We start from the raw sequence: 18,017 nt of genomic DNA on the forward strand, positions 1-18,017 counted from the left end.
CTGCAGTTCCCCTCTACTCCACGGAGCATTTTTACATCTTTAAGCATATTGAAACTCTCTTTATCTTGGTTTCCACCAAGCTCAATAAAGCGACTTGAACAATGAACATAGTCGAGCATTTATCAGCGTAAAGGCAGATGTTCAAACATGAATGCTTATTCCCTAATGTATTCACCACATTTTACATGATAGGCTACACCTTTTCATTTGGGAAACAACATGATCGGACTTCTGTTCTCCTTCATTTAGTCTCTGGGGGTTGAGATTCAGTGCAATCGGCATCATGCTGCATGTGCCATTTGCACCACAGTGTCACTGGTGTTTTGTTCCTTCTAGTTTTATCAGATGTGGGATATATTTTCATGTTTCCTTTTGATAGTTTGTTTATTTAAGTATTTTTTTTATTTAAAGGCCAGCTAATATTTTCCTATTCTTTACCCTTAAATAAGTAGATTATACTTACATATATTTTGTCTTCAGAGCAGCGCTCATGGTCTACCTTTCACTCTTTGCTATACAGAGACTAGAAGTAATCGGCTGATTACAAGGGATTTCCCACGGAGTTCCCTCCCCTCACTCCCACTCACTACATCTTCCTTGCCTGGTGATGACTCAATCACAGCGTTTGCGCGCGCGCGCGTGTGTGTGTGTGTGTGTGTGAATGTCTGCACACCAGCGAGACAAGGCAACACTATCGAGCATGCAGCTCGGGTTGCTGATTGCTCAGGCTGACACACGGAGGACAAAGCACGTCAGCTACATTTACTTCCAGGACTCCGCTGTGACGACCGGAAAGAGAGGGATGAGACAACATAAAGAGGCAGGGAAGGAAGAGAGGAAGATCAGCATGTGGGTGAAAAGAGAGGCAGGGGGAGAAGAAAAGTAACGACGAAAGAGAACAGAATGGAAATGGAGATCTGCGCGTGTGTGTATGTGGTTCACAACCTTTTTTCATTGATGTACCCCCTGTTGAAATATTTTTTCAGCCAAGTAGGCAGCCCAAAGCATTTTTGTATCCGATTTAAAAAATAATATATAAAATACAGTTTATAAACATACACTTATATGTTATTGAATATTTATTAAATAATTATTCTCAAAGGGTTTTAGAATTTATTTTAATTTAAATTATTATTATTATTTTGTGTGCCTTCACGTACCTCCAGGGGTACCCGTACCGCATTCAGTCACTGAGATTGAATCGTAAAAGTAACTTCCGTTAGAAATGATCAACTAGATCCAGAATAGCGACTGAATGGACCAGTAGTGAAAGACATATTTCCAAAACCATGAATGAACTTTAGATCTCAATCCTTGTCTCTGCAGAAATGAGAAAGCTTGCGATGTTGATACTGTTTGACAAACAACTGGTTTCTCTTGATTTGAGACTGCAGCTGCAGAGACACTCCCCAACACACAGCAGCGCTGCCTGTCGTGGTTAAACAAACAAAACATAACTGCAAGAACATAAAGCATAAATGTGAAGGAAACGATAACAGTCACACGAGGGTCCATGGCACCATCCCACATCACAGCAAACATGGATCCACTGATGCCGAGATGTGCTCATTATTTTCGGCATCATTTTGTTCCCCGCCAGCTGGCTAATCAGTGAGCCAAACCGCACCCTGGCTCAGTGTAATCAAAGGAGACTTAGGTCGAGGAGTCATGAGCTGATAGCCATGCAAGTTTAATGTGTGTCAAATCTAAATGATAACTGGAGGACCTATGTGACTGATTGCTTTGTGTAATCACCTTTTAATGAGAATGAGCCAATAAAAAAGTTATACTCCCATTAATCCAGCCATTACTTCATTTATCTGTGGGTCCCTCTCAGACAATTTAAATGTGGCTTCTCCAGAAATAGCCACGGAGAACTGCCATCCATTTATGAACATTCACAAGCAAAGTCCAATGTGATAACCTCATGTGTCTGTGTGTCCTCTAATGGCTTTCTGTGCCTGTCTACTTGGGTTCAACACTTAATTGGTAACAGGAAGACATAGTCTGTGTTTATGCTAAAGTGACTAGATATGAGCACCAGAGAGCAGCAACACGTTCACAACAATTCAACCAATTTAACAACTAAAAGCTGAAATGTGTTTCCACTGCTTACCTGTCTTTTTGTAGAACATGATCTCATCTTTAAACTCCTTTCGCTCCTCCAGGGCGTCATCAATGCTGAGGATGATGCTTTCGCTGGTCTCCGGCCCGAACAGGAACTTACAGGCACAGCTCTTCTGCATAACCTCGGCCCGGGAGAAGCCTGTGAGCTCACAGAAGCCATCAGAGCAGTAGACGATGGGAAAGCCCTTCAACACCTGTGCATTAGCCAGGATGAAGTTGCTGTCTGCAGGAGAAAAGGGAAGAAGTCTGAGAGAACAAAGAGGTGCTGAAGTAATTACATCAGTCTTTACGTTGTGGGAGAATGGAAGTACGGGAACATAATTGTATCTTTCCTGCTTATCCTGACTTAGAAAAGCTCATGGATCTCTATTGTGTCCCTGATTTTAAAGGAATAATGGGTGAGTTTTGCTCACTTTTAAACACAGTTGCAGTGGCATAAAAAGATAACATCCCAAGTGTTTTTCTGACTTTAGGTAAGAAGGAAAAGTTAAAAAAACTGCCCACAGACCAATCTATAATTTTTATACGAATCATTACTTTGCTCTTTCAAGAATCCCTGGAGGTCTCAATAATAATCCCTATCGACAACCATAGACCTTTAGCGCTTCAAATGTCAGTCAAAGCAACGTATGAATAGGATTCATTTACACAAATAATAATAGTAATTGACATTACCAAGAGAGGTTGTGTTTTTAAGCTTCAATTGATTAAGCATTACAACGGCTATACTTTTGTATTGGCCACATTGGCATCATTTCAGCTGAATATATTCAGCTGAAATGGTTTCCTATTTTCGCATTCAGCACACATTAACATTTATTTGGAGTTGTGTTTCTGGTCGACAAATGCAAGTCACTTGGTTAATCTCGTTACCAGCCACAATAGCAACGCTGGCATTGTTTTCACCTCATAAGTCTGTGTGTTCGTCATCACGCCAAAATGTCGTCCTGGAGACACCAACTGGAGCGGGAACTACGACAGATGCAGCCTTCAGTTCTTTGCCAGGTGTCTATATTTCTATCTGGCTGTGGACAGATAGTCACCGCGATAGTGTCACAACCGTTCAAGATGCAACCGCGAAACTTTAATAAGGGTGCTGAAAATTGGGCGGAAGTGGGGAAGGTGTCATTGCCCCCCTTCCACACTTTAAATGAGGCGATGCCATCGCAAGCTGGTCTCTTGGTTTCCACCAACTCCAGAAAAACATATCGGTCTCTTTTGCTAAATGCTACATAGAGTGCTGAGCAGAGGGTGCAGTGGGTTTAACAGAGATGTTTGCTGAAAACAGCTGCCTGCCACAATATGAGTAAACATAAGTTAATGAGAGTCAACCACCTGAAAGAGATTGAAACACAGAGAGGAAAAGCAGAGATGGTAATTTACTCTGTGTTGGTGATTTGATTGATCAGAGCAGCTTTAATGTTTTTAGTGAGCTAATCAAGGATGCTGGACCACCAGCAGAGCACTGCCCTCTCAGCTCCCACCACCCACTTTTTAAACTTCAGGTAATCATAATGGAAGCAAATTGAACTGGTCAATTAAAATATGCTGAATTGCTCTCAATAGACATTGGGGCTAAAATGTGACTTTTTCACCACACCGATATACAGGCTGATGAGATCCTCAGGTAGACAGAGGTATGCGTGGGCTGCAACATGAAGGTCGTCTACCTCAATAAATGACTGATGTATCTGCTGAAGAGCAATAGAATCCTACTCTTGAAACGCATTTCCTCCAGTCAAGAAACTGAACGTGAATCACTTTTAGTGAGAGTTGCCGTAGAGAGGTTACGTGTCAAGGTGAAATATGGGTAAAGAAAAGAGTGAGATAATAAAGCATGAGTGGAGAATCAGTGGTGAATGTGCTGGAGTGTTGACAGTCAAAAAATAAGTCGATCAGAATTAATGAGACTATTAATGTCTAGCTCTAAATACGCGGTTGAAGCGGACCAGCTGTTTATACCTGAATCCATCTATGATGGCACACACACACACACACACACACACACATACACACACACACACACACACACACACACACATCCATCCACACAAACAAACACCCACAGTGCCAATGAAGCGCAGAATGATTCTGAGCTGTGCTGATAGAAAGCTTATGTTTACAGTGCAATGCCTATTATACGAGACAGTGGATCATTATGATTTGGCAGATTCTATAATGTGTGTGTAGGTTTTGTGGACTAGCCCCCTAAACCACACACACACACACACACACACACACACACACACACAATGCTATTCAAAGGTACATGCAGCATTAAATATTATACGTAATACATTTAGAGATATTAATAGATTCACAGTAAATAATGGAGTCACACCCATTAAGCCACACACTCATATACAGAAAAACACAAAGCGACGTGAGCTTGTTTATAATCATTGCTGGAGACAATCTGCAAAGCGACTTGTTTCAATTACCTTTCATTACAAAAATCAATTTTCTGCATCAATAGTTCCCTTTTCCACCAACCCCAATGTGTAATTGTTTTATGTTGTACGTCATGCTTTGTTGAAGGAAACCACCTTAGATTGGAAGAGGGAATTCAACAGCAGAGAACGAAACGCTTGTATCCGTCCCTCAAGAGGAATGGGCAACATGTCCTTTTGTATGATCCCATTCAGTGACCAACAACTGCTTCTGTCGCCTGCCGGAGCTCACTGACAGGAATGTGGGTCGAACGATCATATTAAGGGGTATTATTTGCAAATCAATTATCATTTAGTTTTTATTAAAGCTTGGGTATTGTTTTCATCATTTCTGTTACTTACACTGAGTAAAGTATTTTCTCAGAAAAAGGAACATAGCATCATTGCATGTTTGGCTACAGTGTCAACAAAGGCTATGAAAGAACCAAAAGCAACCATAAATCATTCCGTCTCTAAATAATTTGTGACTTTGCTGGTCTGTCTGAGGCTCTCACTTTAGTTGCAGCTGAGAAACTGTAGTTAGTCCCTCATTCCCTTCACCTGGTCCTCACGCCCTTCTCACCTGCAGCCCATCCCCTCATTAGTCCCTCACTATTTAGCTCCCTCACTTCCACTTGTCCTCTGCCAGATTGTTTTGTGTTCTCAGACCAAGCCCTTGAGCGGTCCACTGTTTGTTTATTCAGTTTGTGCCGTTCTTGACAAATACTTTAAGTAAAAGTAAAAGATCTTTAAGAGCATTATCTGTCTCCTGAGTCGTGCATTTGGGTCCACCCTAAATCCCGCCGTGACAAATGTGGCTTCGCTCGAGGTCTGATCCTCTACATACTCATTCTTGTTCTATCTGATTTCTTTTTAGCATGGATGTTTCTGGGTTCGCTCAGCAGTTTACTGTTATGCAGTCTTAAAATCACAGACAGGAAGTTATGAAAATAAAAAAACAAGTCCTGTTAAACTGTCGTAATGTTTTAACAATGTGTTTGGAATCAACACAGAGGAATAAAACACATTGACAGTGATGCCTCTTTATGAAAAAGGAACAATGCAACGAGAATGTCATGTCAGCAGCTCTACTGTGACTGCATGGCCCAGACAGATGGTCAGAGTGGGTCTCAGCCTAGGAACCAGCTGTCAGACTTGAGGCCCCTCAGGCTCCTGGTGAGCAAGAGAGAAGCCGACTGGTGGCAGCTCCCTCGAGCACTAAGATGGTGTTGACGGGAAACACATGTTTACAGCGAAAATATACAACTGTGTTTGAGAGTGGATTCCTTTGGTTGGATATAATTGACAGATGTGCAGTGCATTGTTTGAGGGTACTTAATTCATGTGTATGGAGGAGAGGCAAAGTTTCTTGGATATTATTTTTGTGATGCAGATGATCAAATATACACTGACTTCATAAATGGTCACGCAAGCAAAAAAACACTGTTCTCACCTGAAAACATGTTGTTTTACAAGAAGACACATTGCAATCAAGTAAGTAGACTGGCATAGTGTATAACCACATCTCCATATTGCAGTGTTATAGTGATTTAACACTAACACTTGGTTCCATGTGTTAAAACCAGGATGTCAATCAAGAAAAACAAGAATTTAAAGGCTGATCTGGTTCATTGTGGAATTTTAAAAAAAAATGCAGGCTTTTTTTATGAGTGATGGTGTCTTATGTGAACATAACACTATGATCAAAGTTGGAAACATTATGGTTATTTCACTATTCTCTTTTTTTCCTCATTGGTTTGAAAATCAACCAGTCCTACACCGACCTCATGAAGCCGAGCTGTGTGTTTGTATTCGCTTAAAAAGTACAGCCTACAGATTGTAAATGTTCACTTCAACTGATGTTTATTAAGATATTCATACTTAATGTTTTAGAGAAATGCTTACTTTTTAAAAATACATTTTTAGAACCTTAATGAAATGTTTGAACACTTGTTTGTTTGTGATGTCATTTTTGCTTTATCTTTTCCACCAAATGACCTCATCTATCCTTTTCTCTAACTTTTGTTCTCCTTCACCCTCCAACTGTCCTACTTACCCTGGCTCTTTCCTGTCCTCCTTCCTCCTTTGCAAATACACCAGCATTGCGCCCTCCTTCTTTCCTTTCTCAGCCCCGTTCCTACCTTTGCACCCTTCTTTCCTTCCCTCCCTTTATTCCCCTTTTCTCTCAATAACTCCCACTGTCCTTTGCTCATCTTTCCTTCCCTCCGAGCTGTTCTTTATGTCCCTCCTAACATTTTGGATCTCTCCACCTAATTACTCTTCATATCTTCTCTTCGCTTGAAATACCACCAGACTATCCTTCCTTTCCCCAATTCATTTATTTCCTTCTTTTTTTGCACATGTTCACCTTTCCCCCCACCGCCTCTTTAAGGGCATCATTTTACTATCTTCCATCTGCACCCGAAACTCCGGTCAAGGAAACGTCTGAATCATCCCTTTGTGAGTCCTTTTCAGATTTCACCTCACTACCATTCCACCACCTCCCTCGTGTCTCTCTTTTGTTTCTTCTCTCGTTTGTATCAACCTCTTCATCACCTCCCCTTTCTCTCCTGTATCAGTCTCTCCATTCTGAATTTCTTTTGGCTAATTGCTCTGCTGTGGAAGCCCATACATCAGCTGCCCTAATGCTCTGTACTATTGCATGACAACTGCTGGAGAAACCCCATGGGGACACAAGAAGGGGAGAGGAGAAGGGAAGAAAGAGAGAGGAAGGGCAGGGGGAAAAGAGGGCAGGGACAGAAGAAGGGAGAAGAGAGATGGTTCCAGAGCCTTCTAATGCAATAAGAGTCAACATTAGTGCTGTGTAATTGTTGGTGAACAAGTGGTTTATGCAAGCTACAAATAAGAGATAATTTCATGTGTAATTATAAACACCAGCAAGAGTCCCGCATGACTTGCAGTGGTTAGTAGTTATGTTTGAACAGTATGAGCTGTTTGGACAGACGCAAAATACAAGATGTCCACATCTTCCTGGCAAAGTAATGACTGGAAGAAGTAGCGTTGTAACCACATTACAGTTGTCATCATGCCTTCGTCAGCATCTGTATCTATTTTGGCCTCAATGTTTTCAAGTCTTAATCAAGTAGTTTTTAGGTCGAGCTAGCTGCAAGGCTTTGGGGATGGCAATGTATGTTGGTCTGTCAGTCAGTTGGTGCACACTATCGTGTGTGTTGGCATAACATTTGGTCCATGAATATGTCTTACTATGGTGAACTTTGTCTTCTTATCCAGTGATACAAGAGGTTTTGCACACTATAGTGTAGTAATAATAATACAGTGTATAATGTCATTGGTTAATGCCTTTATTCGTGGTGCAAAAGCTACGAAAAAACATCGCTTTTGTGTGAGGAAATAGAGTGACGTGTGCATTTTATCGAATGAAAAACACGCCACCGGTATGTACAAGTTTTGTGAGCATGTTGGACTTATATCCCAAAAACAGGGAGCGCCTGATGAAAGAACACACATCAAACAATGACAATGTGGTTTGCATTGGAGGACTTGTTGGAGTTTACTTTCCCAGCAGGTCAGTTCTACAATAGGTAGGTCAGAATAAAATCTAAGGCAGAATTTACACCATCTGGTACATTTCATCACTACACTCTCCAAAACAGATAGAACAGTGTGTGTGTGTGGTGTTCGTTACCTTGTGTACACACTGCTTCGTCCCAGATTGTGATTATTAACTAATTTAAAAACACTCCACATGCACATTCACCAGCTCCTAGACAGCCTGATGACAACACCCAATGTAACCACTGAGCTATTTACAGCACAACAATTCATATGATGGGTGAACAAGCATAATAAAGCACTGAAGTAATAGAAAGCGAGAGAGAGGGAAGCAGAAACTAACCGAGACACAGCAGGGGGAAATGGATTGCAACACAGGTGAGCAAGTGGACGATGGGGGGTGGGAGGGTCAGGGGAAGAGAAGGGGAGACTGAGAAATATACAGGGAGAGACATATGAGAGTTGGAAGGGGACACAGGGTGATGGGGTGAGATGGAGCTATGAGAAGGGGAATGATGAAAGATAGAGATGGAGTGAAGTAAAAATTGTCAGGGAAGTGGAGAGACTGATGGAAAGACCTCCTAACCCCTTTTCTAGAATTCATGGCAGCCTCTCAGAAACCGCTGCAAAGTAGTCGCATAACCACAAAAAAGTCACTCTTGAGTTTCCATAGTAACCACTGACACACACCATAGCAACCAAGGTTACAACTGTACAGTGTATTGTATACTAAATCTAATCAACACTGTTATTCAATTAATGTTGCACACCAAAGTCCCTTTACTTTATCAACACATTGTATGTATCCATTTAATTGTGTCAGATATTACACACGTTTATACATTTGGAAGAGATCCAGTAATAGGACATATTTGCACACATTCACAGAACCATTCAGGGGTAATCCTCTCACACCTTGAAATTGAAAAGAGAAATCCATGAGAAAATCCCAATACTAAATCACTTCTGTGGCATTTTTTCACACAGTGCCCCGGGTTCTCACAAATTGAAACATTACAGCAGTACATTCCTGAAATTTGCAAGCCCGTCTCCCAACTTTCTTATTTTATTATCTTCCTCTCTTTGTCAGTGTGTTTTTCACCTTCTATTGTCATTCTCCAAATGTCTGTCATAGCCTCCTTCTCGCTTTCTCACAATGCCCAATACTGTTATAAAATTTTTTAATTGAGTCTAAAAATGTCGGACTTCGCCAAGTCTCCCAGTGGTGAAACCCTGTCTGCCGATTGCGTTGGACAGTCCATTCGAGACAACGATTAGGATCGGAATCTCGCTAATTAGGCGGCGTAACAAGGCAGAACGTCCAGGGTAACTAGGAGACACTCATGCAGAAGTCCCAGTAGTTTGGTGGAACAGACGAGGTACTCTGCACCTTTTAAGTGCACAGTAATAACTAAGTTTAGTGACCTTTCGACTATTCTGTTTTGATGATGATGATGTAATGATGATGATGATGATGATGATGATGATGATGATGATGCCAAAACAAAGCCAGTAGATACTGCTGGGTCGCTATTGATTCAAAACACACATTTCCATTTCCAGACTAAGCCGATGCTCAGAGTGAGGGAGTTCGTAGATGCTCAGGATCTCTTACTTTTAAAATGTGACTGATGGTGTTGGAGGAAACATTAATTGTTATGATTAATACAAGTTAAAACATGTTGTCTTGAGGCGAGCGGTTGTTCTTTAAGTGTATAAACTGGAGCAGCAGGCAGCTTTTCAGCAAGAAAAACTAAATACAGCAGCGAGACAAAGTTATCAACTATATGTACCAACCTGTGTGCTTCCTGTGTGTGTCTTCCCAGTGTCTCCTGATTGTTCAGGCCCTACACCTGTGGTTTCTCCTCATATATATACTTTCATGCTTTGCCTTGTCCCCCTTCCATATTGTCTTTGTAATATACCCCCCGAGTTCACATCGCCTTCAAGCCTGAGTTTCAAGTGTTCATTCAAGTGTTCATTTCAGTCCACGTTTTTCCCCTTGCTTTGTACTCTGCCAGTAAAGTTAACTGTTGCTCTGCCTCACCTTGACTCCTGTCTGCTCCTCTGCGCCGGAGTCTTTGACCCATCACACCCGGTCGTGACACTATTTGGTGAATACTCTAAAGACCATCAGGACCAAGTGCCCGACCTGGGGTGACAGGGCCTTCTCAGCTGCTCCCCCCCCCCCCCCTGGAATGCCCTCCCCATCCACATCCGTCATTCAAGCAAGCCCTCAAAACCCACCTCTTCAAACTCGCCTTCACCTGCTACCCCCTGCACCCTACCCTCCACAACATGGCTACGACAGTTGTTTTCCTTTTTACCCAACATGCTCTGTTTGTTTGTTTTGTTTGCTCATTGTCTTTCTATTTAGTTTAGTTCTGTTTGTCTATATGTCTTATGTAAAGTGTTTTTGAGTGTCTAGAAAAGTACTTTCTTTTTATTATCACGTACACTACCGTTCAAAAGTTTGGGATCACTTAGAAATGACTTTATTTTTCAAAGAAAAGCACTGTTTTTTCAATAAAGATAACATTAAATTAATCAGAAATACACTCTCTACATTGTTAATGTGGTAAATGACTATTCTAGGTGGAAACATCTGGTTTCTAATGAAATATCTCCATAGGTGTATAGAGGCCCATTTCCAGCAACTATCACTCCAGTGTTCTAATGGTACATTGTGTTTGCTAATCGCCTTAGAAGACTAATGTCTGATTAGAAAACCCGTGCAATTATGTTAGCACAGCTGAAAACAGTTATGCTGGTGATATAAGCGATACAACTGGCCTTCCTTTGAGCTTGAAGTTTGTAGAACAAAATTAATACTTCAAATATTAATCATTATTTCTAACCTTGTCAATGTCTTGACTATATTTTCTATTCATTTGATAAATAAAAGTGTGATTTTTCATGGAAGACACGAAATTGTCTGAGTGATCCCAAACTTTTGAACGGTAGTGTATATAGCTAAAGCACCAGTTATTTCTCTCCTCAAACTCTGAAACGGAGCACTCTGTCAGATCGTCACGGCCTCAAATGAGTGCAGTGTCGGCTTTATGTGTCAACACACAACCATTTGCTAACAAATCATGAATATGCTAAAATACCACATGTGTTTACAGTCTTTTGCACTTCCTCCTAGTGGTTAAGGAAATAAACTGTTATTCATACAAATACTGCATGAAAATAAGCAGTATTGACTTTTTTCCAGTTATTGTGCGAGATAGCTAGCTTTCCGATTGGTAGCCAGTTAGCTTGGTGAAGTATTTTAGCGGTGAGTAGCAGGATAGCTAAGCTAGCTGTTACCAATTTAGCTCACCGGTTGTAATTTAATAATGTTCTACGTCACCAAGCTTCCTGCACCCCTTATTTCACGAGGATGCGTACATTCATTTCACTCTGCTCCTCTCTGGTGTAACTGGGCACCGGGGCAGTACTTTGATACAATTTCATAGAAAATGGGTCCTCTGTATTCTACATCCACCAGGATACAGCTCAGCCTCATTCTCTCTGCTTATTTTTGGTGGGCTTTGGAGAAAATGGGAACAGCACTGCTAATCCACTGCCAGTAAGCGAGACCCCCTTTGCAACCTGCACCACTGTAGTCAATGATGATTGATTACTCCCTCACCGGCTCATAACTGCATCCATTACTTCTTTCACATTCATTCTCTACCTGAGGACAACATTCAACCTGCTTTTTCACAAGTTGTCAGAATCGGATAACAATGTGCTAAGGGAATTATGAAGTTGCTGATGTTTCTGATACTGTGTGACATATGTAACCCTCAACCAAGCATCTGTGGTCTTTCATACTCAGTAATTAGCTCCCTGGGTCTTCCTCCAGGTCATACAGTTTCTGGTGAGACTGATCGATCGGGACAACAACGATATATCCTCTGTCTTCTTTGAGACAGCAGGTGGTGATGGCCTTTCTACTGTGTGCGATACCCAGATTCTTTTTTCTAAACACTCACCTGGCACTAAGTGGTCATCACGATTTGGGATTCCACAGCCGCTTTTTAACAGCTCATTTAGATGTGCTGCATTTAAAGTAGAGAGGAAACTTCTAATTAACTACTTTTATTCCAAATAACCAGAAGCAGCTGAGCGCACACACACGCACACGCAGACGCACACACACACACACACACACATTTCATTTCTTGCTCTTCTACCTCTCTGTCTATTTCTTTCTTTACACACATGCATATCTCTCTCTCTCTCTCTCTCTGTCTCTCTTTCATTCACATACACGCTTTAAAATACGGACTCTACACGCAGCTATTCTGAGTCTTGGCTTCAGTGATTGTGACAGTAATTACCTGCCTACTGGAGGTGGAAATTCTGTGTGCTGAGAGCTAGAACATGGTGGAGGATGGGGAGCACACAGCACACACTGGGGGAAGTTACACAGTCCTCTGCTACAAATTTACCAACAAACCGTTTGCTTAATTTGGCAGAAAGACAGACCAATACTGTCTCCATCACTCCAACGGAGGCCGTCATTGGTTGACAGAAAGGCAAGTCAGCAAGTTGTCTGAACTGGTGACGAGACCGGAGCAATGATTTCAGTTTGAGATGTTGAGTGATAGTTTTCTGCCTGTATAAATGTATGGATCTATTTGAAATACACATCAATGATAAGCAGTGGTGGCGTGTAACTAATGTATTCAAGTGTTGTACTTAAGTTCTGTTTTCATGTATTTGTACTTGAGTATTAACATTTTCATTTAATGTATACCTCACTACTTTAGAAAGTTAGAAACAATAACATTATATCTATTAGAATAAAGCTCTGTCAAAGAGATATTCGGTGTACTTTTACATATTCGGTGGACTTTTACTTTTTAATTCAGGACTTTTACGATGTATTTCTGCTTTTACTTAAATAAAATATCTGAGTACTTCTTCCACGATAGGAAGGCCAAGTAGAAATGTATTCAACATATTTACTCTTACTTTGAAAAATGCAGACATAATGTAATACTTTCAATCTTAAATTATGTTCATATCAAATGTGCTGTAATATATTTTAGGTCATGGCTTTCTCCCTAAAATTGTTCAGTTTCAACTTTAAGTTGTTTGTTTAACCCTTGTGTTGCCTTCGGGTCAATATGACCCGATTCAATGTTTAACCCTCCTGTTACCTTTATATTTACGAACATATTTTACCCTTGAGGTCAATATGACCCCAGCTATTAAAATCTCCAGAAAATTATTAGAATTAATATTGTTTTCCAAGTTTAAGTGTGAGGTACTTTATGTTTGTTTGTTGACTCCCGAAAGAACACCGACATTAAACATTGAATCGGGTCAAATTGACCCGAAGGCGACAGGAGGGTTAAATGAAGGGAAACAATGTAGTCACAACAATTAAAAACATTCACAAGTTCCAGCTTCTAAGTTTCATTGGTCTTCTATGATATTGAACAACATTTCTTTGGGTTTGGGACTGTTGAACATAACAATAATAATTGTATTTGCTCATGATAATATTTTTTTTTTGCTGCCCTAAATGTACACATGCTTTAAATGACTATATGTGCTCAGTGACAATGGGTGTTGTTGTAATGAGCAGCTTGCTGCTTTAGTGGCGGACAGGTGGTAAGATTAGTCACCTGGATGGCACACTGTTGTAGTGATGACAGAAGGTGTCACAGCACTCTCACACAGTCCTCACAGTGCAGAGCCACAGACAGATTCTGTTATTTTAGTTACGCTAGGGGCAAACAGGGAAACACCGATCCTTAAACAGCGATCAGAGGAGTTTGTGTCTGTCAACCGATAAGTAGACAAACACTTTTGAGAGAACTTTGTTGAGATAAACTTGGGTGTGAACATGGATACCGCCCTGAAAAAGTTGAATCAATGTAAAAGGACACCTTTAAATGTAAAGAAATGATAAAGACTTGCCAACTTTCACTTTATCACCCATTTATCATGCACTGCTTCCAGGTACTGCTTGTTCGGGCTTTGGATGATGTCCAAGGGGATCAGATAGCAGTGAACCCAGTATGTTCCTTATACTTGCTACTTGCCAGGCCATCAGAACCAATTCGTCCAGTCTGGCTCCGCTGCCTCCAGTCGGCCCTATCTTGCAGTTAAAATCCAATGTTAATTGTCTCGACAGCTCAAGGACAGCCCATTTGTGCTGCAGTACCACTCCTATTCGCTTGTGTTAGAAGAGAGCTGCTGCTCAGGGAGATGAATGTGTGTTGCCACTCAACATGGCCTGCTCCTAAGGGTGGAGATCTGTGGTTATTATAATGCCTCAATGAGAGGTATGAACCTACCAGACAAAATGGAGAATGTCCCAAAGAGAAAGGTATGAGTGGGGTCGGGTGGTGAGTTTGGGTTGGAATGAGCCACTAAATGCAAGATGGATTATTATCCCTGATGTCTATGATAAGGATTTTAAAAATAAGTGGAAAGTATTGGAATTATTATTATTATGAAGAAGTTGTAGTATTTTTTAAAATTTGAAACACAAAAAATGGTACAAGACTTACCGTAAGTGTGTGTTTTTTACAACAATAACAATTAGTTCCCAAACAATATTACTTTACCGACCCCCCTCTAGATGCACTAGTACACCAATAAATAAAGCTGCAGACGTTAGTCCATTGGTCGAGCTGGTCGACAGAACATTAATCTGCAAATAATTTGACAATCAAATGCCAAAGATTCACTTGTTTCATGGTCTCTAATGTGAAAATGTGTACATTTTATTTTCGTTTTAGCACTAAAATACATATCTTATTGGACTGATGGTTGAACAAAACTAAGTATTTTGTGACATTACACTGGTCTTCAGGAACCTCATGGTTATGTGTCACTGTTTACAGACCAAACAAACAAATAATCAGTGTATTCAGAAGATATAAATGTTGATCATAATAGGTACATCATAGGAATATACGCGGAATGAAAACCAAAATCAAACAATTGAAAACAATGCAAAGCTATAAGCTTGAACACAAAAACCTGAAAAGCCCAAACATGAATTTAAACTGAGTGGGGAGAGATTTAGGCCTGGAGAATGAAAGCAGGGCAGCTCAGCCTAACCAAACGTGAAGCAAACGTCAGCTGTGAAGCATTGCTGATTTCTAAGAATCCTCACAGAGAAAAAGAAAATGATCATTAGGAAAAAGGTCTAGATAAAAAGGCCAGAGTTCAGACAAAAGTTGTCGTTTATAAATGCCTCGGTGCCGCCTCTGTGCCTCAGGCCGGGGAAAGACCTGCTGTAAAGCCACGTCGACAAATTAATTTTGATAAATGCGACTGCTGGTTTCAGAGCAGCGAGAGGAAGACCGTACTCACCGCAGGACTTGTCGGGCCAAAGAGCAGAGACAAGAAAGGTTAACTTCACGGGGAGGAAAATCATGTGTGGAAAAGTGAGATTCATTTAGGTGTGTTCACAAAAGGGTCCCTAAATAGATGACAGAGGCTGCAACACTGTGTTGTGTTTGGCTTGGAGCCAGCGTGAGCGTCCAGTTATCCCTGTGTCGCTGCCTGAGGTGCTGAAAGCTCAGCACCTCAGACAGCGACAGACTCAGCCGGCTAATTGTTGTGGGAGCGTCTGCGGCGGCTCACCTCTGTGTCTGGTCCTGAGGCATCAAACGATTTAGAATAACCGAGAAGTTAAAGTCTGTCTTAGCCCAAAACAGACGGGTCGAAGATATGTGGTGCCCTGCTGTCTAGCCCTTTTACAACAAGTACAACCAATCGAAATCTTTCTTGGATGTTTGCTGGTGGGCTTTTATCTACTCAAGGATCTCCAGGAAATGGGCTAGAGTCCGCTTACACACCTGAGGTTACCGAAAACTTCAACCAAAATATACCTGCAAAAAATATCCGAGTGTCTAAGTTAAATAAATTAAATTAAACTTACGAGTGCCATCAAACCTTGTGGCTATAGTGTCCAGAAACGTGTTCTGCGGCGCCAATAATCCCTTCATCACAGGCATTTTCCCTGCTTGATACTGAAGTCCCCATCAAAGAAGAGATCGTGCAAGTCGTCCAAATGTGTGAGTTGATTCCATTCAAGCCGCTGGAACTATGAACAAGGAGCTCTCCGGTAAACTCGGCACAGTGCGCTCCCCAGTCGGTGGATAGCATGCACGCGTTGCGCGCCCCCGCCTGCCTGGAGCTTCAGTTGCGTGTGTAAATGACAAGAGAAGATGAAGCCCACAGGTGCAGTTCAGATAGTAGCCAGGGCCGACCGTGAGAGAGTGGGACTCTGTCAGCGATGCCTTTATTATGCCGTTGGATTCACTGATCATCTGTCCACAGCGCGCAATGCCGGGGGGGGGGGACATCAATCACTCGAAACGACAACTGGGGGAGTCTCTGAAGTCAGGAACATAACTTTTATCGACATCTTATAGCTTATTGTAGAAGTGTGTTTCTTCTTCAAAAGGTGAATTCAAGAAATTAGTCAGTTGGTTTGTAATTCATAACAAATACATTTCGGAAAACGGTGAACTTTTTTTTGCTGCAAAAAACTTTTTTTGTTGAAAAATCGTTGTCCAGGCATTATGCAAAGTAGACTAACAAACAAGCAAAAGGGAGGGAGAGGAAGGTATCCACAACATTTTGTCCTCCTATCACCCCCAATCAAAAACATTAATGCACAGGACCTGCATTGCACATGTTAATGAATATAAGTGAAACAAAACACACTAGTCGCACACGGTGCACAGTAATTGCCTCAAGAAGACACATGGCTCATTTCCCATGTTGTGTTGACTGTCTGGCTGTCAACGGGTCCACGCTGCTCTCTCCACGCTCACACAGTGCGAACCATCAGCAGGCGCACAGCTGGCCAAAGTAACACGCGGGTTTTAGCGCCATCTAGTGGTAAAATAAAAGTAAGACATGCATGAAAGACTTGTCTAAGAGGGCGGGAGTAGAAAATCAACCATTATCAACACAGACACGTTCAGCAGACCTGTTTGTTGCACCGTAGCGCCCTCATGTGGACAGTAACTTGCCAAGCTTCAATTTATTGTATTTCACATGTGACTTTGACGTCATTAATCCTCACACGTCCAGATTATACATCCATCCATGCTCCTAATAAGATTGACACAAAATGTGTTAAAATGGGGTGTGAATTAGTCAAATGCATATGTAAACCTGAAGATCTGTACTGGCCACAGTCACTTTTACACCAGAGAATGGTATATTTTGAATATAAATATATATGCAGATTCATGGTTCAGCTCAAAAAGTTCTCCAACAAAATACGTTTTATTCTGAAAGTGACAAATCAGCTCATTGCAGAACAGAAATACAATTTTAAAAAATTGAATCTGTGAGATTTTCGATGAAGCTAACAGAACATTTAAAACAGATTCAAAACCAATAACTCTTTCCCCCAATTTACAGGAAAGTGAGAAACAACCACATTTTGACCCACAGAGGTTGTCTGGATCCCCTTCACGGTGCTACCACAACACCGTATAGCTCAGTGTGTTCAGGACCAGATTTCTTGATATGTTGAAAGACGGCAGGATGCCAAATTGGTTCATGTGCAAGCCTCACCGAAATGAAGTACGGGCAATTTTGAGGTAATAATGAAAACGATATAGAAATGAACTCAAGTACTTCTAAAATATCAGTTTGCAAACTCCAGTCTGTAAATCCACAAATGGGATTGCACCCAAAGTTTTTCAATTACACGCATCATGTTTCAAAAACACCTCTAGCAGATAACGAACCTGGAAAACATCCACACAAACACACAAATGCAGGCAACACTTATCAGAGAGAACCAAACTTGAATCTAGGCCAATCCCATTACCATCAGTGCCACAGCACAGGACTCAAAAACAAAAGTGAGGAGCGGTGCATCCCACTCAGCCTCCACAACCGTGAAGCAGCTGTTACAGCTGTTATGTCATTTAGACAAAGTGA

General features: G+C 41.3%; 1 protein-coding gene across 1 annotated transcript in view; it reads right to left on the reverse strand.

The window, feature by feature from the left end:
- kcnh8 (potassium voltage-gated channel, subfamily H (eag-related), member 8) overlaps positions 1–16,066 on the reverse strand; it is a 42,668-nt gene extending 26,602 nt beyond the window's left edge. The window contains exons 1-2 of the mRNA XM_056415074.1: positions 15,991–16,066; positions 2,117–2,350 (exon numbers count right to left, since the gene is read on the reverse strand). Coding sequence (XP_056271049.1) covers positions 2,117–2,350; positions 15,991–16,066 — 310 coding nt within the window. The remainder of the gene's footprint in view (positions 1–2,116; positions 2,351–15,990) is intronic.
- Between the last annotated feature and the right edge of the window lie 1,951 nt (positions 16,067–18,017).

This window comes from Pseudoliparis swirei, chromosome 1 (assembly GCF_029220125.1).
Source record: "Pseudoliparis swirei isolate HS2019 ecotype Mariana Trench chromosome 1, NWPU_hadal_v1, whole genome shotgun sequence".
Taxonomy (NCBI): domain Eukaryota; kingdom Metazoa; phylum Chordata; class Actinopteri; order Perciformes; family Liparidae; genus Pseudoliparis; species Pseudoliparis swirei.